Source organism: Mesoplodon bidens, assembly GCF_964165515.1.
Source record: "Mesoplodon bidens genome assembly, chromosome: 11".
Classification (NCBI taxonomy): Eukaryota; Metazoa; Chordata; class Mammalia; order Artiodactyla; family Ziphiidae; genus Mesoplodon; species Mesoplodon bidens.
The window spans coordinates 14,018,851-14,044,089 of record NC_138167.1 but is presented as its reverse complement, the minus strand read 5'-3'; the positions used below and the strand labels follow the sequence as shown (position 1 = coordinate 14,044,089).

General features: G+C 35.7%; 1 protein-coding gene across 1 annotated transcript in view; it reads right to left on the bottom strand.

Annotated features, from left to right (window-relative positions):
* The window catches only part of PIK3C2G (phosphatidylinositol-4-phosphate 3-kinase catalytic subunit type 2 gamma), a gene marked incomplete at its 5' end in the record, with an annotated part of 318,729 nt that overhangs the window by 84,260 nt on the left and 209,230 nt on the right, over positions 1–25,239 (bottom strand). Inside the window, 3 exon segments of the mRNA XM_081248761.1 lie at positions 511–632; positions 1,145–1,334; positions 22,056–22,165. Of these exon segments, the coding sequence (XP_081104887.1) occupies positions 511–632; positions 1,145–1,334; positions 22,056–22,165 (422 nt within the window).

Sequence of the window (25,239 nt, the reverse complement as noted above, 5' to 3'; positions counted from 1 at the left end):
CCGCTCCACAGCATGTGGGATCTTCCCGAACCGGGGCACAAACCCGTGTCCCCTGCATCGGCAGGCGGACTCTCAACCACTGCGCCACCAGGGAAGCCCTATCAGAGCTTTTTATTGCAGTTATCTGTTGAAAGAGAAGATATATCCAATTTTGTTCTGCATTTTCAATTTCAATTTTATTTTTATAGAAAACACTGAAATAATCAAATTTAAAAACAGGCAAATAAAACAATTTCCCTGATAATCAATGAAAAATAAAATTGGTTCTGATTTTTTTTGTCTACAAAATCAATGGCTGAAAGCAAACAAAATTGAAAACCTTTATTCTGTTTTATGACAAAAGGTTCTTTACTCTGAGAGCCATAGAGACACTGCTGGGATAGGTTCAGTCGCACTGGAATCAGAATGCTGTGTTGTGTTGCCCACAAATAGAAAATCCCATAACCATAATTTTTCCTTATGTTCAGGGACAAGTACTAAAGGCAAAACACTGTGGAGGACAGTCCTTACTCTGGGAGGGCCAATGATGCAAACTGCTTTTGAAGTTGGCTGTGAAGTTTTGAAAACTGGTCAAATGATTTTTCTGTCAGGCTTGTTTCATTGTTACTGTGAGTCACCTGGATTAGATAAAGCTGCAGAAAATAAAGAGACAAAATCAGAAGATGGCAATATCAACCTTCAATACATTCTAAAATTATGTTTCATGTAAACTAAACAAAGAACCTCTCTGCAAAAAAAAAATCATCACAAAAGATAAGAGATGCAATTTGTAAAGGCAAAATTACCTATAAACACAGTATATAAAAATATCATAATCTTAGGTGCTGGGAACAGACTGCCTAATTTCTGATCTTCTTTTCCTGTGGACATTTTAATTAGGTCTTGATTTATAGTCTACCACAGGGCAGAAACTGTTCTCTTTGGTGGTTCTCTACTAGTAGCTCTGGTTATTATGATTTCTCCTTGGAACATCAGCCTTAATGGCACTTCTGCTCAAACTGCAACTGATTTTTCAGTTGTGTAGCAAAAAAAAAAAAAAAAAAAAAAAAAATCATGGTATAAGGAGGAATGTGTAGCATAGTGAAGGGAAGTGTGAGATGTAGTCAAATGATATTTAAGTCAAGATGACAGACTTGAGACTTACATGCCTGGTTTTCTTGCTGAACCCTAAAATTGTCGCTCTTTCGATTGACTGGGTTGCACTCCTCATACAGGATTCCCGGGAAAAAGTCTGCGAAGTAGATTTGGCAGGATTTATGGCTGTCATTTGTGCAAGCGTGTGGATCAAGTTATTCAGTTTAACAGGGAAACACTCCAGACTTTCCTTTATTTTCCTAGAGAAATGAAAAAGAAAAGATAGTGAGTAACATTCCCCTGAGTTGACTCATTTCATTTGAGTTGTTTCCTTGTGTTAGATGTGGAAGAAAAAGTCAAGGACCATGCCTATTTATTTGGAGTCCAATTATTAAACATTATTTTTATAAACTTCAAATTCACATCTTGAGTTGTTAGCAAATATAAAAGAAACTTTTGTGGTGAAATATAAAACTAAATGTAATATTTGTATTTTGACTTCTTTTAAGTTTGTTTTCAATTTTTAGGGATGATTTTTTTAAAAACCAATTTGTTTATAATTATTTAAAATATTTACACAATTCCAAAAGTTACATCTACAAAACAGTGTATATTCCAAGAAGCCCAACATTTATCCCTGAACTCTTTACACTATTCCCATCTTCCCCCATACGTAAACATTTTAAAAGAATTATTATTTAACTTTCATTGTTTTAATTTTATTTTTGTGTTTATTTGTGTTCCTCTGTCAACTCTCTTACAAAAAAGTTGTATAATATAATACTATATTTAATATACACATATTTTACATGAAATGCTTTTCACTCTGGTTTTTTTTTTTCCTTTTTTCGGTTTGGTTTTGGTTTGTCTCCGCTTTATTATTATTATTTGTATTTAAGAAGGTTTGCAATTGTGTTCTAATGGTGTAATAAATATCTTTAGATAATATCCTTTATCCTCTCTGCACCATCTTGTCCAGTATATGACTTGCAGTGTTATCCTTTTTATTCCAGTTAATACAATAAAGCAAACATTATGCTCATTCCACTTTTCATATGTGCTTCCTATTCCACTTCCATTTTTTATAGTGCTATTCTATCCACATCATATGGTATCTATACTATACATATTATAGTCTCTCTTCTAACTATCATTAAATATTATCTGCTCTACAAGTCTTTATGTCACATCCCTCCAGTCATTTTGACTATCTGATGGTCATTTTCTGATAAATTCCTCAGGAAGTGCTCAAGGAAATAAGTTTCTGAGTTCTGGGTGTTGATAACAGTTTTTCTGTGGCCTTTATACTCGAAAGTCAATTTTGCTGGCTAAAACACCCTTGGCTCACATTTTCTTTTTTGAGGGTCATAAAAATATTGTTTAACTTTCTTTTGGAATAAAGGATTACTGTCCAAAACTCTGATGACATACTGAAATTCTTTCCCTTATAAATGACTTGAACTTTTTGCTTAGATGCTTAAAGGAAGTTTTTTTCCCCCTAAAAGTCCAATAGTTTTTCCAAAAATATGTTTCAGGTTTGTTACTCAGGGTAACTTTTCTCAATATGCAAAGTGTCCTTTCAATATGTAATTTCAAGACTTTTTATTTTCCAGAAAACTTCTTGAATTATGATGTTAGTATTTCTTAAAATACTAAATATACAATTCAGTTTTGATAGTTTTTTTTTGTTTTTTTTTTTTTTTTTTGCGGTACGCGGGCCTCTCACTGTGTGGCCTCTCCCGTTGCGGAGCACAGCCTCCGGACGCACAGGCTCAGCGGCCATGGCTCACGGGCCCAGCCGCTCCGCGGCATGTGGGATCCTCCTAGACCGGGGCACGAACCCATGTCCCCTGCATCGGCAGGCGGACTCTCAACCACTGAGCCACCAGGGAAGCCCTTGATAGTTTTTTTAAACATCTTTATTGGAGTATAATTGCTTTACAATGGTGTGTTAGTTTCTTCTTTATAACAAAGTGGATCAGCTATACATATACATATATCTCCATATCTCCTTCCTCTTGCATCTCCCTCCCACCTTCCCTATCCCACCACTCCAGGTGGTTGCAAAGCACCAAGCTGATCACCCTGTGCTATGTGGCTGCTTCCCACTAGCTATCTATTTTACATTCAGTAGTGTATATATGTCCATGCCACTCTCTCACTTTGTTCCAGCTTCCCCTTCCCCCTCCCCGTGTCAAGTCCATTCTCTACGTCTGCATCTTTATTCCTTTCCTGCCCCTAGATTCTTCAGAACCATTTTTAAAAAATTCCATACATGTGTGTTAGTACACGGTATTGGGTTTCCTCTTTCTGACTTACTTCACTCTGTATGACAGACTCTAGGTCCATCAACCTCACTACGAATAACTCAATTTTGTTTCTTTTTATGTACATATGTACCACATCTTCTTTATCCATTCGTCTGTCGATGGGCATTTAGGTTGCTTCCATGACCTGGCTATTGTAAATAGAGCTGCAATGAATATTGTGGTACATAACTCTTTTTGAATTACGGTTTTCTTAGGGTATATGCCCAGTAGTGGGGTTGCTGGGTCATATGGTAGTTCTATTTTTAGTTTTTTAAGGAACCTCCATACTGTTCTTCATAGTGGCTGTATCAATTTACACTCCCACCAACAGAGCAAGAGGGTTCCATTTTCTCCACACCCCCTCCAGCATTTATTTTTTGTAGATTTTTTGAATAGTGGCCATTCTGACTGATATGAGGTGATACCTCATTGTAGTTTGTTTTTTTTTTTTTAAATTTTTAATTTTATTTTATTAATTTTTTTATATAGCAGGCTCTTATTAGTCATCAATTTTATCCACATCAGTGTATACATGTCAATCCCAATCTCCCAATTCATCACATGACCACCCCTACCCCGCCACTTTCCCCCCTTGGTGCCCATACGTTTGTCCTCTACATCTGTGTCTCGATTTCTGCCCGGCAAACTGGTTCATCTGTACCATTTTTCTAGAATCCACATATATGCATTAATGTACGATATTTGTTTTTCTTTTTCTGACTTACTTCACTCTGTATGACAGTCTCTAGATCTATCCACATCTCAACAAATGACCCAATTTGGTTCCTTTTTATGGCTGAGAAGTATTCTATTGTATATATATACCACACTTCTTTATCCATTTGTCTGTTGATGGGCATTTAGGTTGCTTCCATGACCTGGATATTGTAAATAGTGCTGCAGTGAACATTGGGGTGCATGTGTCTTTTTGAATTATTGTTTCCTCTGGTTACATGCCCAGTAGTGGGATTGCTGGATCATATGGTAATTCTATTTTTAGTTTTTTAAGGAACCTCCATACTGTTCTCCAGAGTGGCTGTATCAATTTACATTCCCACAAACAGTGAAAGAGGGTTCCCTTTTCTCCACACCCTCTCCAGCATTTGTTGTTTGTAGATTTTCTGATGATGCCCATTCTCACTGGTGTGAGGTGATACCTCATTGTAGTTTTGATTTGTATTTCTCTAATAATTAGTGATGTTGAGCAGTTTTCATGTGCTTCTTGGCCATCTGTATGTCTTCTTTGGATAAATGTCTATTTAGGTCTTCTGCCCACTTTTTGATTGGGTTGTTTGTATTTTTTAATATTGAGCTGCATGAGCTGTATATATATTTTGGAGATTAATCCTTTGTCTGTTGATTCATTTGTGAATATTTTCTCCCATTCTGAGGGTTGTCTTTTGATCTTGTTTATGGTTTCCTTTGCTGTGCAAAAGCTTTGAAGTTTCATTAGGTCCCATTTGTTTACTTTTGTTTTTATTTCCACTACTCTAGGGGGTGGATCAAAAAAGGTCTTGCTGTGATTTATGTCATAGTGTGTTCTGCCTATGTTTGCCTCTAAGAGTTTTATAGTGTCCAGTCTAACATTTAGGTCTTTAATCCATTTTGGGTTTATTTTTGTGTATGATGTTAGGGAGTGTTCTGATTTCTTTTTACATGTAGCTGTCCAGTTTTCCCTGCACCACTTATTGAAGAGACTGTCTTTTCTCCATTGTATATCCTTGCCTCCTTTGTCATAGATTAGTTGACCATAGGTGCATTGGGTTTATCTCTGGGCTTTCTATCCTGTTCCATTGATCTATGTTTCTGTTTTTGTGCCAGTACCATATTGTCTTGATTACTGTAGCTTTATAGTATAGTCTGAAGTCAGGGAGTCTGATTTCTCGAGCTCCGTTTTTTCCCTCAAGACTGCTTTGGCTATTCGGGGTCTTTTGTGTCTCCATAGAAATTTTAAGATTGTTTGTTCTAGTTCTGTAAAAAATGCCACTGGTAATTTGATAGGGATTGTGTCGAATCTGTAGATTGCTTTGGGTAGTATAGTCATTTTCATAATATTGATTCTTCCAATCCAAGAAGATGGCATATCTCTCCATCTGTTGGTATCATCTTAATTTCTTTCATCAGTGTCTTATAGTTTTCTGCATACAGGTCTTTTGTCTCCCTAGGTAGGTTTATTCCTAGGTATTTTATTCTTTTTGTTTCCATGGTAAATGGGAGTGTTTCCTTAATTTCTCTTTCACATTTTTCATCATTAGTGTATAGGAATGCAGAGATTTCTGTGCATTAATTTTGTATCCTGCAACTTTACCAAATTCATTGATTAGCTCTTGTAATTATCTGGTGGCATCTTTAGGATTCTCTATGTATAGTATCATGTCATCTGCAAACAGTGACAGTTTTACTTCTTCTTTTCCAATTTGTATTCCTTTTATTTCTTTTTCTTCTCTGATTGCCGTGGCTAGGACTTCCAAAACTACATTGAATCATAGTGGTGAGAGTGGACATGCTTGTCTTTTTCCTGATCTTAGAGGAAATGCTTTCAGTTTTTCACCATTGAGAATGATGTTTTCTGTGGGTTTGTCATATATGGCCTTTATTATGTTGAGGTAGGTTCCCTCTATGCCCACTTTCTGGAGAGTTTTTATCATAAATGGGTGTTGAATTTTGTCAAAAGATTTTTCTGCATCTATTGAGATGATCATATAGTTTTTATTCTTCAATTTGTTAATATGGTGTATCACATTGATTGATTTGCATATATTGAAGAATCCTTGCATACCCGGGATAAACCCCACTTGATCATGGTGTATGATCCTTTTAATGTGTTGCTTCATTCTGTTTGCTAGCATTTTGTTGAGTATTTCTGCATCTATATTCGTCATTGATATTGGTCTGTAATTTTCTTTTTTTGTAGTACCTTTGTCTGGTTTTGGTATCAGGATGATGGTGGCCTCATAGAATTTGTTTGGGAGTTTTCCTTCCTCCACAATTTTTTGGAAGAGTTTGAGAAGGATGGGTGTTAGCTCTTCTCTAAATGATTGATAGAATTCACCTGTGAAGCCATCTGGTCCTGGACTTTTGTTTGTTGGAAGATTTTTAAACACAGTTTCAATTTCATTACTTGTGATTGGTCTGTTCATATTTTCTATTTCTTCCTGCTTCAGTCTTGGAAGGTTATACCTTTCTATGAATCTGTCCACTTCTTCCAGGTTGTCCATTTTATGGGCATAGAGTTGCTTGTAGTAGTCTCTTAGGATGCTTTGTATTTTGGCAGTGTCTGTTGTAACTTCTCCTTTTTCATTTCTAATTTTATTGATTTGAGTCCTCTCCCTCTTTTTCTTGATCAGTCTGGCTATGGTTTATCAATTTTGTTTATCTTCTCAAAGAACCAGCTTTTAGTTTTATTGATCTTTGCTATTGTTTTCTTTGTTTCTATTTCATTTATTTCTGCTCTTATCTTTATGATTTCTTTCCGTCTGCTAACTTTGGGTTTTGTTTGTTCTTCTTTCTCTAGTTCCTTTGGTGTAAGGTTAGATTGTTTATTTGAGATTTTTCTTGTTTCTTGAGGTAGGCTTGTATAGCTATAAACTTCCCTCTTAGAACTGCTTTTGCTGCATCCCATAGGTTTTGGATCGTCATGTTTTCATTGTCATTTGTCTCTAGGTATTTGTTGATTCCTTTTTTGATTTCTTCAGTGACCTCTTGGTTATTTAGTAACGTATTGTTTAGCCTCCATGTGTTTGTGTTTTCTACTTTTTTTGCCTGTAATTCATTTCTAATCTCAGAACGTTGTGGTCAGAAAAGATGCTTGATGTGATTTAAATTTTCTTAAATTTACTGTGTGTGATTTGTGACCCAAGATATGATCTATCCTGGAGAATGTTCCATGAGCACTTGAGAAGAAAGTGTAATCTGCTGTACTTGGATGGAATGTCCTATAAATATCAAGTAAGTCCATCTGGTTTAATGTGTCATTTAAAGCTTGTGTTTCCTTATTTATTTTCATTTTGGATGATCTGTCCATTGTTGAAAGTGGGATGTTAAAGTCCCCTCCTAGTATTATGTTACTGTCGATTTCCCCTTTTATGGCTGTTAGCATTTCCTTTATGTATTGAGGTGCTTTTATGTTGAGTGCATAAGTAATCTCCATTGTTATATCTTCTTCTTAGATTCATTCCTTGATCTTTATGTAGTGTCCTTCTTTTGCCTCTTGTAACAGTCTTTATTTTAAAGTCTGTGTTGTCTGATGTGAGAATTGCTACCTCAGCTTTCTTATTATTTCCATCTGCATGGAATATCCATTTCCATCCTCTCACTTTCATTCTGTATGTGTCTCGAGGTCTGAAGTAGGTTTCTTGTAGACAACATATATATGGGTCTTGTTTTTATGTCCATTCAACCCATCTATGTCTTTTGGAGGGAGCATTTAATCCAGTTACATTTAAGGTAGTTATCAATATGTATGTTCCTATTACCATTTTCTTAATTGTTTTGGGTTTGTTATTGCAGGTCTTTTCCTTCTCTTGTGTTTCCTGTCTAGAGATGTTCCTTTAGCATTTGTTGTAAAGCTGGTTTGGTGGTGTGAATTCTCTTAGCTTTTGCTTGTGTGTAAATGTTTTAATTTCTCTGCCAAATGTGAATGAGATCCCTGCTGGGTAGAGTAATCTTGATTGTAGGTTTTTCCCTTTCATCACTTTAAATATGTCCTGCCACTCCCTTCTGTCTTGCAGAGTTTCTGCTGAAAGACCAGGTGTTAACCTTTTGTGGATTCCCTTGTATGTTATTTGTTGTTTATCCCTTGCTGCTTTTAATATTTTTTCTTTGTATTTAATTTTTGATAGTTTGATTAATACATGTCTTGCATGTTTCTCCTTGGATTTATACTGTATGGGACTCTCTGTGCTTCCTGGACTTGTTTGACTATTTCTTTTCCTATATTAGGGAAGTTTTCAACTATAATCTCTTCATATATTTTCTCAGTCCCTTTGTTTTTCTCTTCTTCTTTTGGGACCCCTATATTTCGAATGTTGGTGCGTTTAATGTTGTCCCAGTGGTCTCTGAGACTGTCTTCAATCTTTTCATTCTTTTTTCTTTGTTCTGCTCTGCAGCAGTTATTTCCACTGTTTTATCTTCCAGGTCACTTATCCCTTTTTCTGCCTCAGTTATTCTGCTATTGATTCCTCCTGGAGAATTTTTAATTTCATTTATTGTGTTGTTCATCATGGTTTGTTTGCTCTTTAGTTCTTCTAAGTCCTTATTAAACATTTCTTGTATTTTCTCCATTCTATTTCCAAGATTTTGGATATCTTTACTATCATTACTCTGAATTCTTTTTCAGGTAGACTGACTATTTCCTCTTCATTTGTTTGGTATGCTGGGTTTTTACCTTGCTCCTTCATCTGCTGTGTGTTTCTCTGTCTTCTCATTTTACTTAACTTACTGTATTTGGCATCTCCTTTTTAAAGATTGCAGGTTCTTAGTTCCTGTTGTTTTTGGTGTCTGCTCTCAGTGGCTAAGGTTGGTTCAGTGGGTTGTTTAGGCCTCCTGGTGGAGGGGACTGGTGCCTGTGCTCTGGTACATGAGGCTGGATCTTGTCTTTCTGGTTGGCAGGATGGTGTCCAGTGGTGTGTTTTGGGGTGTCTGTGAACTTATTATGATTTTAGGAAGCCTCTCTGCTAATGGGTGGGGCTGTGTTCCTGTCTTGCTTGTTGTTTGTCATAAGGTGTCCAGCATTATAGGTTGCTGGTCATTGAGAGGAGCTGCGTTTTAGCATTCAGAAGGAGATCTCTGGGAGAGCTTTTGCTGTTTGATATTACGTGGAGCTGGGAGGTCTCTGGTGGACCAATGTCCTGAACTTGGCTCTCCTGCTTCAGAGGCACAGGCCTGACACCTAGCCGGAGGACCAAGACCTTGTCAGCCACATGGCTCATAGCACATGCTGAACTTTAGGCCTTTCTTGATATTTTTATGATATATTACGTTGGTTTTATTTTCAGGAAATTCTTTATATGTATACTGGATCTTTATTGACGTCATTTCTTTTTGTTTTAAAGGTCCTCCTTTGTTTTTTTTTCATCTTTTTTTTATCTGGAGGTATTATCTATTGTGCTCTTTTTATTTTCTTCTGTGTTCTTTGTAGTTTAGTATTTTTAAAAGTATTCTTTCTTTTATTTTCTAATTTTTTGGGGGTTCAATCACTTCATTTCTGAGTTTTCTCTAATTGTAATCTATATTGTTCCAGCATATTTTTATCATTTTCTTAATTTATTTTAGATCAATTTGTAATGTAAGGATACAGTTTATCCCTTGTTAGGAATGTCTTTCTGGCATATTTTCATTGAAGAGATTTTATTTTGCATCTTATTTCTTTTTTGTAATTATAGTTCTGTATGACGTTCAGATATGATCCATTTTGCTTACTCATTTTAATATAAAATTAAACTTTCAGGAAGGAGTAGAGGGTTTTCAAGGGTCTGAAGCTTTCTTTTCTGTTGCTATCACAGTGGTAAAAACACTGTTTCATACTTTCTGAGATATTCCTCTTTGGCTTCTCTCTTTGCCCCAATTTCTTCTGGATTGTGGTTTTCCTTTGCTCCTATGATCTTTCTCCTTTCATTTGGATTATAGTTCCAGCAGTTTCTCTTCAGCATAGGACTTTTTCTAGGGAGGAATCACCAGTTACCTTTGAGAGTTTATAGCCTTCTCCAACCTTTTCAGATTTGCCATGGAACCTTTGTCCTTCCTTGTGAATTGAAGTGTGTAAAAATCCTTCCCAGTTTCAGCTGCTAAACAGCTTATCAAATGGGCCCGCTCAGGTTTCCAGTGAGTACCTGTGGGCTCTGTGGAGTCCTGTTCTCAGGTCAATCAGATAACATGTTGCTTCCTTAGCTTCCTCCCATAAGATGCTGTTACAAAATTCTTGTAACTTGATTTGCCCCATCTGCTTGTATTTTACGGTTCTTAGGAATACCTTGTTACTTAGTTTTGTTGTAGATGTTGCCTGTAGTTTTGGGGTTTTGCTATCCTGTTTGATCTGTTTTATGGAAGAAATTCCAGGGACACTAAAAAACTTGATTTTTAAAAAATAATATATAATTCAAGCCATACAGTAAAATATTAAGTAAAATGTGAAAAGTTCCCTTCATCCATGTTCCGTTGTCACTCTCCTCTCCCAAAATAATTACTATGAACAATCTGGTAGTATTCTTTTGAGCTTTCTCTATACACTTGCACAAACCAACAGACACACAGCCAGTCACACTATTCTTACCCCTGTTACATGCCAGGTGCATGTTGGGATGTAGCAATGAAAACAAAAACAGACAGAAATGTCTCCCCTTAGAGAGATTATATAATGTGGAATTCAGACCATAATGAAATAGACATGTAAAAATATAGGATTTGAGAAAGAAATATATACCATAGAGGAAACTAAAATAGAAATTGGGGAGAGGGAATATGGGGTAGGGAACAGTGTTGCAATTTTAAGTAGGATGGTCAGGGATAGTCTCACTAAAAAGATGAGTTGAATGATTTGACAAAAACCTTAATTTGCCAAGAGCATAGGCCATGGAAATTTCTGATAGAGGAAATTCTAAGAAGAAACAACAGCTCATCCAGAGGCTCAGAGGTAGATGGATGACTGGTGATTAACAGACAGCAAAGAACAGCAGAGTGGCTGACAGAGTGAGGAGTGGAAGAAGGGAAACAGACAGATAAAGGGAGCATGATTCTTTAAGAATTTTGAAGTTGTGTGAGATGGAAGTAAAAAAGACAGGATTCAAAAATCACAATTACATGAAATGTTGTAATTTGCTTTTTTAACTTAGTAATATGTTCTGGAAGAAAAACTTTATAGTAACTCATGCATAGTAAGTGGTCCCAAAATATATGTTGAATGAACAATCTACTTCAGAAAACAGAGTTAACTTATTTTTTTTTTAATGATCTATCTGGAAGTATAGATGTACAATGATTAATTTAACCAATTTTGTTTTTTCATTGCAAACACCATTCTTTCCTTACTGATTCAACTTTGTCCAGTACCAAGGGTATGTATAAACATAGGCTTGTTTCTGGCCTCTTCATTCTGTTGTACTCTTCAATTTGTCTATCTCTGTGTTAATACAACACTTTCTTAAATAGCAAGAACTTATAATAAATCTTGAAAATTCTTTTACCTTGTTCTTTTTCAGGTGTTTTTTCCCATGATTTTAGGTCCTTTGACCTCCCGAATATATTTTAGAATCACCTTATCAAGCTTACCAATACACAAAATAAATGTGTAAGTATTTGTGTGACATTTCATTAAACTATAAATTAATTTGGGGAGAATCAACATCTCTGCAGTATTGAGATACGCAACCACTAAACATGGCATATTTCTACATTTAGTTGGGTCTTATTTTACATCTTTCTGTATAATTTAAAAATTTTTTTCTGTGGCTGTTTTCCATATCTTTTGTTGGATTTATTGTGAATTGTAAATTCTAGCTTTTTCTAAATTTTATTTTAACTAATATTTGTTAATATATGAGTAGATTTTTAAGTCATTAATTCTAACAATACACTGTATATTCTTTTGAAATTTGCATGGACACAGTCATGTTATCTGCAAATAATGACAGAGTTTTCTGTCACCCTTTGCACTGCTAAGACCTCCAGTTCAATGTTAAATGGAAGTGGTGATAGCAGGCATTTTTCGTTTGTTTGATTACAGAGGAAAGGCTTTTAATGTTTTACCACTAAGTATAATGTTTTCTGTAGGTTTTTAGCTACAGGTTTAAGGATATTCCTTTCTATTTCTAGAGAGTTTTAAAATAATGAGTGATTCTAAATTTTAGTAACTGAATTTTCTGTATCTATTTAGGTGATCATATAATATTGCCTCTCTAATTTTTCATCACTGAGTCTTGAATGTTTATCTTGTAACAACTTACTGTACTAAATTCTTATTTCAAAAATTAAAAAAAATTCTATGGAACTGTTTTATTTGTTTTCTTATTCAAGTGGAAAATAACAATATAACAAAGCTTAAATATAGAGCTTTACTAACAAGATAGAGGCATTATTATATTTTTCCTAACATTAATGGGAATGCTTATAATTTTTCACTTAAAAAAGTATGTTTATCTAAGTTTCCTTCTATTCTGAGCTTACTAAAATATTTCCATGAGGAACAGATGTTGAATGTAATCAAACACTGCTTTTCTTGCTTGGCATCTATCAAAGTTACCAAGCAATGCCTTCTTTACAACAAATCAGCCATGTCCTCAAAGTTAAAAATGTAGTTCAATAATGTTTAATAATTTCCCCCTCATTTTTATAAAACTTCAAGCCCATTTATCTTGTTCTGGTATTAGACTTTAAAAAATCCAAAATTTTCCATTATTATACATCAATATTGGAAAAAATATGCTAAGAAGGTTAAAATATGACCCTGATCATTATTCATTTCCACAGTGTTCATTATTTTTAAAGATGTCCTTTGACTTTATGAATTTATGGGTACGTAGTGCGGTATAAAACATTAATTTCTTTCTTCATCAGTAGTTCAAAGACATGAAGGTAATAATAGCAGTAAGAGTATAATACTAATCATGATTTACAGAGACCCTACCATTCTCTCACTCATTCAACAAATAGTTACTGAGCATATTTTATGTGTTGAGGTGGAAAGCTCTAGGATGATAGCATGTACTCACTTTTCATGAAGGTAGGCTTATGAACCATAAATCTTAAGTTCTGATGTACTCACACTCACATAATCTCAACTATGTCTAGGCCTTATTCTTACATTGCCCAGCAGTTAAGATGCAAGAAGACTGGAAATGAAGGATGAACTTTTATGATAAACTTAGAGTTTTAAAGCAGACTTTCATCTAAATGCATCTCCAGTTTCTCAAGTGGCAGATTTAACAGGTCAGTTAAAATAATGTTGCTAAATATGACCCAATTTAGGATTGTGGACCTGAGAGCAGTAAGTTTCAGGCCTCTATGAGGATCTGATTTATCCAAGTGGCAGCTCTCTGATTTATCTATTTTAATGGCAGCTTCAGCTGGATTATGCTTTGGAGTATCCTTATGTTATAAATCCAAAGCAGCATCTAGAAGGATGCAGCTCTCAAATTTCCTAAGGAAATCCCCCAGGCAGTCTTGATAAACACTTCTAACTTCCTGCTAGGCACTGTTCTTTGTACTGGGACATAGAGGTGAAGGAGAGAAATCAGATTTCTGCCCTCAGGGAGTATATATCCTTTGGCAGGCACTGCACTAAATGCCTTTTGTTAATCTTTTCATCCTTAGAGGTGAGCAGTAAAATTATTTTGGCAACAGATAAGAAAAAGACCTCGAGGGGTTAAATGCATACCAAAGGTGACATCATTTAGAAAGTAGCAAGGAAAAATTCGAACACATTTAGAAAGTCTTTGCTCTCATTGTGGATTATTTATAATGAACAGTCTTCCAACTTTGTCTTTAAGTGAGAAATAAGCCAATAAATGAGTATGGAATTCCCAGGTGGAACAAAGGCACTAAAACAAGGATCCTTTAATTTTTACATAGGAATAACCCTTAGGCAGAAAAAAAAAAAATTAACAGTATTTCTTGCATCTAGGGAACACAGTCCAAAGGGGCATATATTAAGATAAAATTTCTTAAGCCATAGGTCCCATCTTAAACATGTGTACAAATTCTATTCTACTTCAGAACAGATGTACCTTTTTATAGGATACAAATATTTTAAATTGCTTATCATCAGAAACAACTGCTATTAATAGGTTTCCTAGCTATGTGTGTGTGAATGGGCAATGGAGTTTATCAGTCTCAGAAAACTGGGTTAAATCCAGGAGGTCGAATCTTTCACGTCAGGTTTAGCCTATAGGCAGATTTGTTTCCTCAGGTTAAATATTATATTTTTTTAATTCACATGTATATTAATATGTGACTACAAATGACAAACGTTATCTTTTTTTTTTTAAACACCTTCATTAGAGTATAATTGGCAAACATTTCTAACTGCTTCATGAGCTACATCAGAGTAACCATTGAAGAGAGATGCCTAAATGTGTGGAGTGGCGATCAAGAGAAGGTTCTCGGGCAACCCTTGATGGGAATTTCAACAAGAGCATATTTCTGTTGCTGAAGTTGTTGATATCATTTTGCGGTTTGATAGAACACTGACCTATTTCACTGGTCAGTCTCTTTAAGAGTCGCAGGGAAATATTTCTCGTGACTTTTTCTGTGAAGGAATTTGCATGAGAATGTTCTTATTTTACCAATGACACTGTAATTTTATCACATATAAATAGAAGAGTTTCAAGTGACTCACACTCCCCATGAACAAATTTCCTTCATCTAACTCTCAAACTTCATTTTTGCTGCAGTGATTTTGGCACATGTAAAGAAGACATTACTTTTCCTTTTCTTTTTTGTATTGGAGTTACTGAGTGTCTAGCTCTGAGAGTCATTCTTAACTATTCAGAGGGAACAGTGAATTAATACAACTTTGTCATAATTTCTTTTATTCCATCAAGAAAAATAATGGTTCAGTGTTGAATTTGTAATCTATAATATATCTGACCAGCACTTTCTCATAGCTAAACCAATAAAATATGCTATCAAGATAATTTCTATTTTGTTACAAATTTATATTGGACCAATAAGCATTCAGAAGTACTCAAAATATTTTTTAACCAAAAAATTAACATTTTAAATGAATTCAATGAATAATCATTGCTGATGCCGTCTTGGTACACAATTTTTTAAAAAGTTCCTCTCTATGCACTTTTATTTAAAAAAATTCAAGGTTGTCTGACATGGAAAAGAGAGCACTTGATGAATTTGGTTGCATATTTACGTAACATGTATGTACATTTGTGTGAAGACAAAAATTTAAGCTTCATGTTCTAACCTTTTAAATAAAAGATACTAAAAAAGTGTATCTCATGTTAATCCTTGTAGCTTTGATGGCATGGTACCTTAATTTGGGAAACACAACTTTAAGCATCTAGATTTTTTTTACTATTTTCTTTCAACTAATCCAAAGACACTACAGTTAAAGAACATCTATATTATCTGAGATTATGAGTTTTGTACGTAGGACTTTTTTTTTTTTTCCATATGATTTTGTTTAGGGTCCTGGGAACAGCACCCATTATGCAAGAAATCAATTTTGTTCTCTTTTGAACTCATCAGTTCTGCCCGTGATCCAAGAAATTCAATTAGCTTTCAATCGTTTCATCTAGGAAACATAGTTGATGACTAGACCATGCCATTCCCTGGGATTATCGATAGAATCAAAGGAAGTAACATATAAAAAGCTATTGGAAATAGAATAATATTATGCAAATATTATTTCAGAAAACTTACTACCAAATAAGTAAAAAAATGAATATATATATGAGCCCAAAAGGTAGTAAACTACAGATAGATACAAAGGAAAACACATGTACAGATTTATGGTTCTGTGGAAACTGACTTGTGGTAAACTCTTTTGAAATCCTCTTTCAAATCCTTTTGAAAGAGATGTTAGGGATTAAAACAAGAGGCAATTTTAGAGTTTCTTATCTTTTTCTCTTTTCTTTTCACTTTTTCTCCTGCTTCATAGTTTAGAACTTAGCTTAAAAAATGAAAGATTTTGCTGTTTTCCAAGTTGAAGTTTCAAGTCTTCATAATTCATCTACAAGGTCAGGAAGTCTTATGCAAATGTCATCACAGGCCCCTAACTACATACAAACAAGAATTCCAGGCTCCATGGCTTTGAATACAATAAGTAATTCCTACACTTTCTTATGGAGGCTCCTTATAAAATTTAGCAAAATCAGAGCAAATGGAATAAAGAAAGTAGGGAAATATTGATGGGCTGGTCTTACTATGTATAAGTACTATGCCAGTGAAATGACATTCCAGGCTTCTATCCTTACCTCCCCTCCAAAAGCTACCTTATTTTATTGATGTATTGTAAAAGCTGTCATATCTGCAGTTTTAAACATGTAGTTTAAAAAGTCAATTTAGTTCAGATTAGTGCTTATAATGAAATTTTTTTAAATGGGAAACTATCACAATGAAAGGAGAAATGCCACTTATTTTAACTTTCCCTTTGAATCTGCTTTCTTCATTTAAGGAAAGTTGGACGTCATGATTGTTAGTTCCTCTAGGTTCTGTTTTTTTGTTTGTTTTTTCTTGCATTTATTTCTGTAGGTATCAACGGTTAAGCTAAGGCAAAGAAAAACTTTGACCCATATTTATGGAATTACAACAATCCATGAGATGACAATTTGAAAAGTACTAAAAAAAAATCAAGAAACTTTAATGATAAAAGAACCCAGAGATCTGCATTCCTGTCCTATACTCTGTTTCTCAATTCTGAAGAGAAACCAGATAGAAAGCCATTGAATTATGTTTTGAGACATTTGAGCATAAAGAGTCTTGTCTCACCCTATAGCCGCGAGAAATAAACAAGAAGGAAAGCAGGGAAAACTGGGAATTTCTGGCATTGTGTCTGCACACTCTAGGTGGCTCAGAGACTCTGACTCCTGTCTTTGTGAAGTCCAGAAGCACTCTCTCTGGATGCTATCAACATTTTCAGCAGCTTCACAGTTGTACTTGTTGGGACAGTCACTGTGCCTGCTCTTCCCGATGACCTCTCATAATTAAGACTGTTCTTTCTAAAGCTCAAAGTTCAGAGAAGAAGCTCCAGGCTGTTCTTTGTGAAGGGGTGGCCCATGTTAAGAATAAGGATGGGCAACAGAATCCATGATGGCTTGGCATGAAGGACCCTGTCCAGTAGGGTCAAAGGCAACCAGTTAAGTCAATTAGACTGTCTCTCTCTGGAATTTATATTAGAGAATACTGGCCAGTAGGCAAAAAGAAGTAGAATATGATAGGTAGAGATAAACAGAGGAGAAGGTCTTCATTTCCTTTAGAAACTGGCCAGGCCACATTGGTTTCTGGAATTTGTTAGGTTACAGTTTGAGTCCACGTATACCATTTTCCCCAAGGATACCAGATAGAATCTAGTTCTTGCTATCAAAATACTTCACTAATGCAAATAATTTGTTATTCTGAAGTTTGGAGTTTTGTTTTGCTTCAAGCTGTCTTCAAGCTGCTCTTCTCTTTAGCTGAAGAGCAGGGGATCTTACACTTACTAACCCAAAGAATCTGCCTGGCAGGCCAAATGGAATATATGGGAATATATGGAAAATTTCTTCTCACATTTCCGGAGGAGGAAATGGGTAAAGTAAAAAGCATAATCTGCATGTGGGAGGGGAGGTAGGCCAGGAAATTTAGGCTTAATGATCCAAGACTGGTCTGTGAAATAGGTTATCTGTTTCTAAAGACAGCTAACCCAAGGTGTGAGAGTGACTGAAAATTCTGAAATAACCCATTTGGACGGCATTTTAATATGTGGTTGCCTTTGTTGCCTAGCAGTGGGCTCGGCAGAGATATTACATGATAATATCAATTTGCAGGGACTGAGTCATGATACTTTCTTGACTCTATTCAACAGAACTCAGTTGCAAGGGGAGTAAAAAAAGTAAGGGAAGCAGAGAGAGGAGTTGGCAATGATGTGAAAAACCTTTGTGTCCAGTAAACCAATTTTATTTTCATTTTTCTCTAAATGCCATTCATTGTAATATAATTTTTTAATGCCATGCAGAGTAAAGCATCCTCTGAAACTCTTATGATCAGCTCTTAACCCAGAATGTGAATAGCCAAGAGTGAAGTAAGATCCTGTATTGTTCATAAATAGAGGACTCCCTCAGAGACGCAGGAAAAGCCATTTATTTCTTTCAAGTCTCAAACAGGGTCAAGAGGGGCAGCCTCTTAATGCTAATACTGTGGTCAGGACTAGGGCACTTAAGGTATCCATCCACACATGCTGTGTCTCAGATGGCTTAGTCATTCATGACCCAGATCTGTGAGCTTAGTGGCGGTGGTGGGAGTAGGTGGATTTCCATCTTATTTTTATCTGTATCTTAGTAGTATCCGAATAAAAAGTGGCATGAAACACTGTTAGCTTTTCAGAACAAAGAGAACAAGGTATTTAAATATACAGGGCCTCTCAAAAGTATATCCGAGTTAATGACACTCATTGAAGCACCAAGACCAACGTTGGATCCATTAATGAACTTGATTTCTTTTATGGTAAATTATGTGCACTAACATCTACACTTCAAGTTTTTCCTTAAGTTTTGATATCCATATAATGTCAGAGAACATAGCTTAAGGTAACAGTATTGTTTACACAAAAAAGTAAACAAGTGCACATAATTTTTAAGGCTCCCTTATTATTTTTAATTCAGCAGCCTACTTTTATAAATTCACTCTATACATTGTTTAGGTATTAACAAAAGAAATACTGTATAATTTTCTTCAGAATTTTAAATATCTAAATAACAGGGAGTTTAAGTAACTTTTTTAAATGGTAAAGAATCACAGTCACATTCAACTGAGGCTTCTTGAACCTCGATAATAGGTTCTTCAAAGTGCTGGATGGAATGTGTGATAGAAAAGATCCTCAACATTTGATCTACATATGCTGACCAAGGAACTTAGAGAAGAGTTGAAAAGGAAATCTCAAAACATATTAAATCATATCTAAAAAATAAAGGTACATAATTGAGATTTTAGGATAAAAGATACTACTGAGACAGGCTCTTGGAAATAAATGGTAGGGTGAGTCTCATGGGAGATTTCTCTGAAAAGAAAAGTGGAAAACAATATAGAGATGTTCAAGGCACCTGGTAATGGGCCAAAACAGAAAAAAGAAAGAAGGTGACGTCTTTGGCATCATTAGTCAAATTATCCCATGGGGGTCTCCCAGGGCAGTCGTGATAGCAGATCCTGAACCAAACACCCAGGGGACACTTGGTGGTAGCACAGAGATAATAGTTCTGGGAAGGGACTCTGTCCACCAAGGCTCAGGTTATTCAGGAATGAGGATTAGTGCCCAAGGAAGGTTATAGGGTCACCTTGGTGAAACTGCAGCTAACATGGGCTCTGAGGAACCTTGAGAAAACTGTGGTCTGAATTATGAAGCAGCACATCCGCGGAAGCCTGCATATGGGAGGGGTGGATTTGAGCACACAGGGTAGAATTTAAGACCCCACACTCTGGAGCATGACTCCTGGATTCGAATTGTGGCTTTGTCTCCTGCCGGCTGTATCCTCTGGTAAATCATTTTATTTCTCTGGGGTCTCAATTTCCTAATCTAAAAATGTAGATAAAAGTGATATTACCTCATAGACTTGTTATGATGATTAAATTAGTTACTGTATGAAAAGTACTTAGAGTAAGGCTTGAAATACAAGAAGCACTGTATTAAATGTTAGCCATTGTTATATGACTTCTATACACGTAAATGTTTCATGTTTAAATTGTATTTTCTGTTAAATTAAACTTTTAAATATATTTTAAGGGACTAGAACTTGTTTCACATTCAGATACTTTTGGACTTTTGGAAGTGGGGAATTGGGACTATGTCCCCTGCTTTACTTGGGACATACTGATATAACCAACAAGCATATTTACACAGGTGATATACTAGACAGTATGTAATTCAGTAATAATGTGGAGGGATGGGACTCTGGCAGATAAATAAAGCCTATTTACCTTTTTCCTGTGGCTGTGGCCTGAAAGAGCTTTTTTAATCCAATATAGTTTTTTCCTTTGTTTTAAATTGTAGGAGGGATAATTTGTGAACTGCAGCACTATAACTGCTTTGTTCAAGCAATGACATCAAACACAGGTTGCAGCCCAATCACGTTTTCAACCTCCACCTTTCCTGGCCCTCTCTATGCTCCTCCCCTATCTCCCCACCCTGTCTCAATGACATGTCAATAATTGTGCCTGCCTTACTGCCGCCCACTATAAAGAAAGGCATCCCGGTCCGACCCTGATGGGATAGCCTGAGGGGACTATTTTTGGTACCACGTTAACCCACCCACCTCGGGTATAGTTAACTGGACAAGGGGTGGCAGCTAGACTGAAAGGCTGATTCCTACTCATGAGATCCCCAGAGCTCTCTTGAACTCCGAAGGACCTTCCAGGCTCTGTGAGAGATGTCCTTCTTCTTTTCCTGAGGTAGGCTGTCAGCCCTTCCTTGGGATTTCTCATACAAGTCCCTTGTCCCCATTAGTTGAGGCAACTTGAGAGTCCCTCATCCTTGAAACCAAGGATCTGAAACACTTCTGCCAGTCTTCAAGCGAGAGTCTTTGGCCACAGACAGTTGTCAACTAATATTTGTAGTTTTCTAAGTGGATATAAACAAAAGCTTCTTTCAGAGGTAACTTTACTAGTAAAGGGCATTTTCAAGACTCAAAAAACCTACCAGACTCACCGAAAGAATTTCTAATGGTAGAATTTCAGAAACAAACCAGATAGCAGGAAGGAATATTTTTGGCAGGGGCTCTGCCTGGAGTTCCTTAATCATATATACTTTCCAATGGTAAATGTTGAAAAAACCCTAGAGCATGCGATCAAAGTCTTAGCTTTGGGCCCTAGTCCTAGCTCTATTTCTTACTACTTCTTTTAATCGTGGGCAAGCCTCTTAATTCTTTGGATCTCGGTTTTCTAGTTTGCATATTTATTTTCAGAATAAATTAACTATAAGCGCTCTTCCAGCTCTAATATTCTGTGATTCTGTCATATTGCTTCTACTCAACCACAAGAGCAGCCTATACATTCAAGTTCATGAAACAGAGATTCCTTGAAAAAGTGAAATTCTCCAAGTGTTTAGGACATGCATCCCCATGAACTCCCCTGACTCCCTTGGAATGGAGAAAGATTCTGCACTATATATTCTGGAAAAAGGAGAGAAAAGTAATACCTGTGTGGGAACTGTAAGTACTGTTTTCTTCAAAAGGACAGAGCATATATCTATTAAAAAATACAATTTGTGTTTCCAAATTTCCAGTTGAAAATATTAGAAAAATTAAAAATTAGACTCAAATAAGTTTCAATATCAAGAAATTATAGGAAAGAGCACTGTATTTCTCTACTTAAAATATTTACTAGGATAATAGTTACAGCTAACATTTATTGAGCACCTAAAATTTGCTAGCAATTATGCTATCCATTCAAAAACTGAAGTTCAAAAGAATCTTATATTATAAAATGCACCACCCTTCTGGCAATAATTTTGAGTCTAACCGACCATCACTGTGCTGTGCCCAGACTCTGAACTTGATGTACGCTAGTGTTGCCCCAGACTTGCTTAATAAAAACTGTATTAAAAATAGAAGATAGTCACCAAATATTCCAATATTTGTATCATTATAGAGATGAAATTAGTGAGAATTTCAGAAACAAAAGTGAAATTAGTGAGTCCATATCTCATCATAAATCTCTTTTTTCCAAATTGTTTTTCTGGACATAGTTCAAGTAGAACAGCCAATTTATTTATGTCAGCTCTTGCTCTTTTCAATGACCTCTTATTGAGTAATGTATTATATGAGGAGGCTGGTTAGCAAACAATAGCTTGCTACAGAAACACTGACTCAGGCCTTCTGCTAGACATTCACATTGCTCCTTTTCTATCCCTTGGGAAACAGACACAAACTTTTGTAGAAATGACAGCTTCATACCAATGACTGTTCACCCTAAAATCATCTCAAATGTGAAACATGTGTCTGTATTCATGCATACTCACACATTCACTGCTAATCTTACTTGGTAAAATGACTTGTCGCTTCCAGGTCTGTGTCTTGTGGACGAAGGTTATTATACACATATTTCAGGTCTTGGATTCCACTTAGCTCAGGCAATCCTGCATGTAGCATCTTAGAAACACAAGCAAACACACAAACAAAACAAGGTAAATAAAACAGAAACAAAAAACCTCAGAATAAATGTAAATCGAATCTCCATCTTGTCTTCTGGTTGAAGAGACATACTCAGCATGGGAAAATAGAAATAATAAGAGCTCTAATGTCAGAATTTCTGGACCCATCATTTAAAATCTAAATGATCTTTAAAAAGTCTCTTAATCTGTTTGAACCTCTATTTTCACATTTTTAAAGTGGATATAAAAATATCAAAAAAAAGATATCCAACATGTTCTGGGAGAATCAAATGCTAATGACTAAGAAAGAGCTCTATACATATAAATTATAACACAAAAATTATATCTATTTTCAAGAAGAAAAACTTAATGTCCTAAAACCTGTAAGTGAAGTGTCCAGGTCAAATGGTGTGTAAAGACAGAGAATAAAACTCGTCTTTCTGGTTCTTAATCTTAGGCTCCATTCCTTTGCTTTTTAATCTTACGTTCTTTCATGACTCTATGACTCATACTACAAGAACACAATTTTCCCTAGTTAAGCGGTGACTGAATTTACTAAAAGTTATTAAAACAATGAAATAATTAAAGATTAAATTGTACAAAGGCTCAGGTATTTTTTCTGCCAAACTTTGGAAAAATACTTCCCTTAAATTACAGTGTAGATTGAAGGGATAATATTCTCTTTGCTTATAGGCAAACATCTTAGGAAAAAAATAGATCTTTCTGAGATAAATTTGAACTCTGAGAAAAAAAAGAATATCATCAGTGTATCTCATGACTAAAATAAGTTATTTCTTACTCTGGGAACAGAGGCACTTTTACAGCAGTGGGAAGTTAAGAACAATGCTGTTGATCCTAAAAAGAATAGATAAACTGAGAATACAGCAATGGAGAATGGGTGAAGTTGTGATTGACTTGATGAAGTTCAAGTGAGAAAAATGGGTTTGAAACTGTTTTCCTTTCCTACTCTTCCCACCCAGACTGAGGGGATAGCATATATAGGTGGACAGAGGAGAGCAAGATACCTTCCATTTGTTTGCAGAAGAGATCCAGGATAGCTTTTTGGAACATTGGGTATGCTGTGGGTGAGCGACAAGAGATGGGGCTGAAAAGGCAAGTAGTGCAGGATGTTTTAGCAATCGGAAAGGTTTTGTACTTTGTCCCAATGGCAAGGAAAGTTCTTTTAGTGTTTTAAAATGAGCATTAAAAGAATGAATTGTGTTTGAGAAAGATCATCATGGTTATATGTGAAAAATAGATGAAAGTGCAGCCAAATAAGAGGCTGGACTAGTAGACTGTTTAGGAATGAAGAAAAGTTATTAGATTTTAAATATACGTAGGAAGTAGAATTGAGAAAACTGGGTGATTGGATATATTTGGAGGGCTGGGTGGGGTCTAAAGCATGAGTATAGATTTGGGAGTCATTAGCACGCAGATAGTAATTGAAACCATGGGAATGGATTAGGTAGTCTTGGGAAGTTGTCAGCTGTCTTTCCTCATGGATGTCTTTCCAATGGATGATATCAGATTCATGATATCTAAATATGAGTAAATTTTCTTCTCCCATAAACTCTTCCTCCTTTTTCCTGTTTCATATTTCACTGCCATCATTATCCAAATAACAAGAAATTCATATCTTCTTTGATTCTCTTTTTTTTGATTCCCAATGTCAATTACTTAATTCTATAAAAACCCTCTCAACAGTCTCATGTATTCATTCCCTTTTCCACTGCAATTATTGTCCTAGTTCAGCTCCTCATCTTCATTTGCTTAGATAACTTGAATAGCCCTTTTCTAGTTCTTCAATTGCTACTTCTCTAATTACATAATTTCTGAGTTATTTGTCTAAAATCCAAGCTAGATGATGGTACTCCCTTCATCAAAAACAAAGAAACTTCTAGGTTCTCAGGTGACTATATATAAAGTCCAAAATGTTCATTCTGTTCTAAATACCTTTCTTAATCTACCTGCGATCTATTACTTCAACCTCACCGTCTACATAGGTCTCCATCTGTGCCACAGCCTGGGTGCACTTGATTCCCCCCATTTCCCACACATGTCATGCCCACGCCCTTTAAGCCTCCACAGACACTTATACTTTTCTTTCAGCCAGGATCCCTTTCCTCTCCTTCCTTGTCTATTGAAATTCTTTTTGAAGGCTCATTTCAAATACGTCTTCCTCTTTGAAAGCACCACAGATACTCTTGATAAGATTTTATAACTTGCTTTCTTTGTACAGTAATCCTATTTTGGTTACATGTCTTTCACAGTATTTATTTCTGCCTAGCTTTAACTTCGTTTTGTCATGTGTATGTTCGTCACGTTAGATTTTAAGTTCTTTGAGAACATAAATTCGGGTTTTATTCCATGTTGAATTGCCTAAATTGTTAACGTGGTGCTTTTTAAGTAGTTAAACTTAATGAATGTCTGTGAAATAATGATTGCATGAGCGAATGAATGAAAATATATCTGTCAGGCATTTAAAATCTATAGATAGCAAGTTCAACCCCAACTAATAAACTTAAAATCAAACATAGGGAGATACACTGCCAACAGCAACTAGAGTCTAGATTAGGTTTTATCTTATTAGTTCTGTACTTAGAGTTCTAGAGACATGTGTGTATTTATTGTGGCAGTTTCCCCCGTTATCACACTATGACTGTCCATTTACTATGAACAAGCTTCTTCCCTAGATATGAATTGCTTTCTAGTTTCTCTGGATATTCTGAATTCATACCTGCTCATTTAGGACTCTGTCAAACATTTCCTTGGGAAGTAGACCCTATACTTATCCCTTCCTACTCACACACACACACACAAACACTACACACCAGGTGCCAAGTGCAGATGGCTTCAAACCCAAGTTCTCTCCCTTTCATGTGGCTGATTAAAGGTAACAAGTGCTAACTTTGCCCTTGTTGATGTGCTTCATTCCTTAGAGAGGAGGCTTTGAGTGATGTGACTCTGCACATCAGAGTATCATGGCCTCATACCTGGGTCCACTTAGTCAGGTCTGTTCACTGACCCACAGAGATGTGGTTCAAGTGCCTCCCTGGCTTAGATTACATGGGT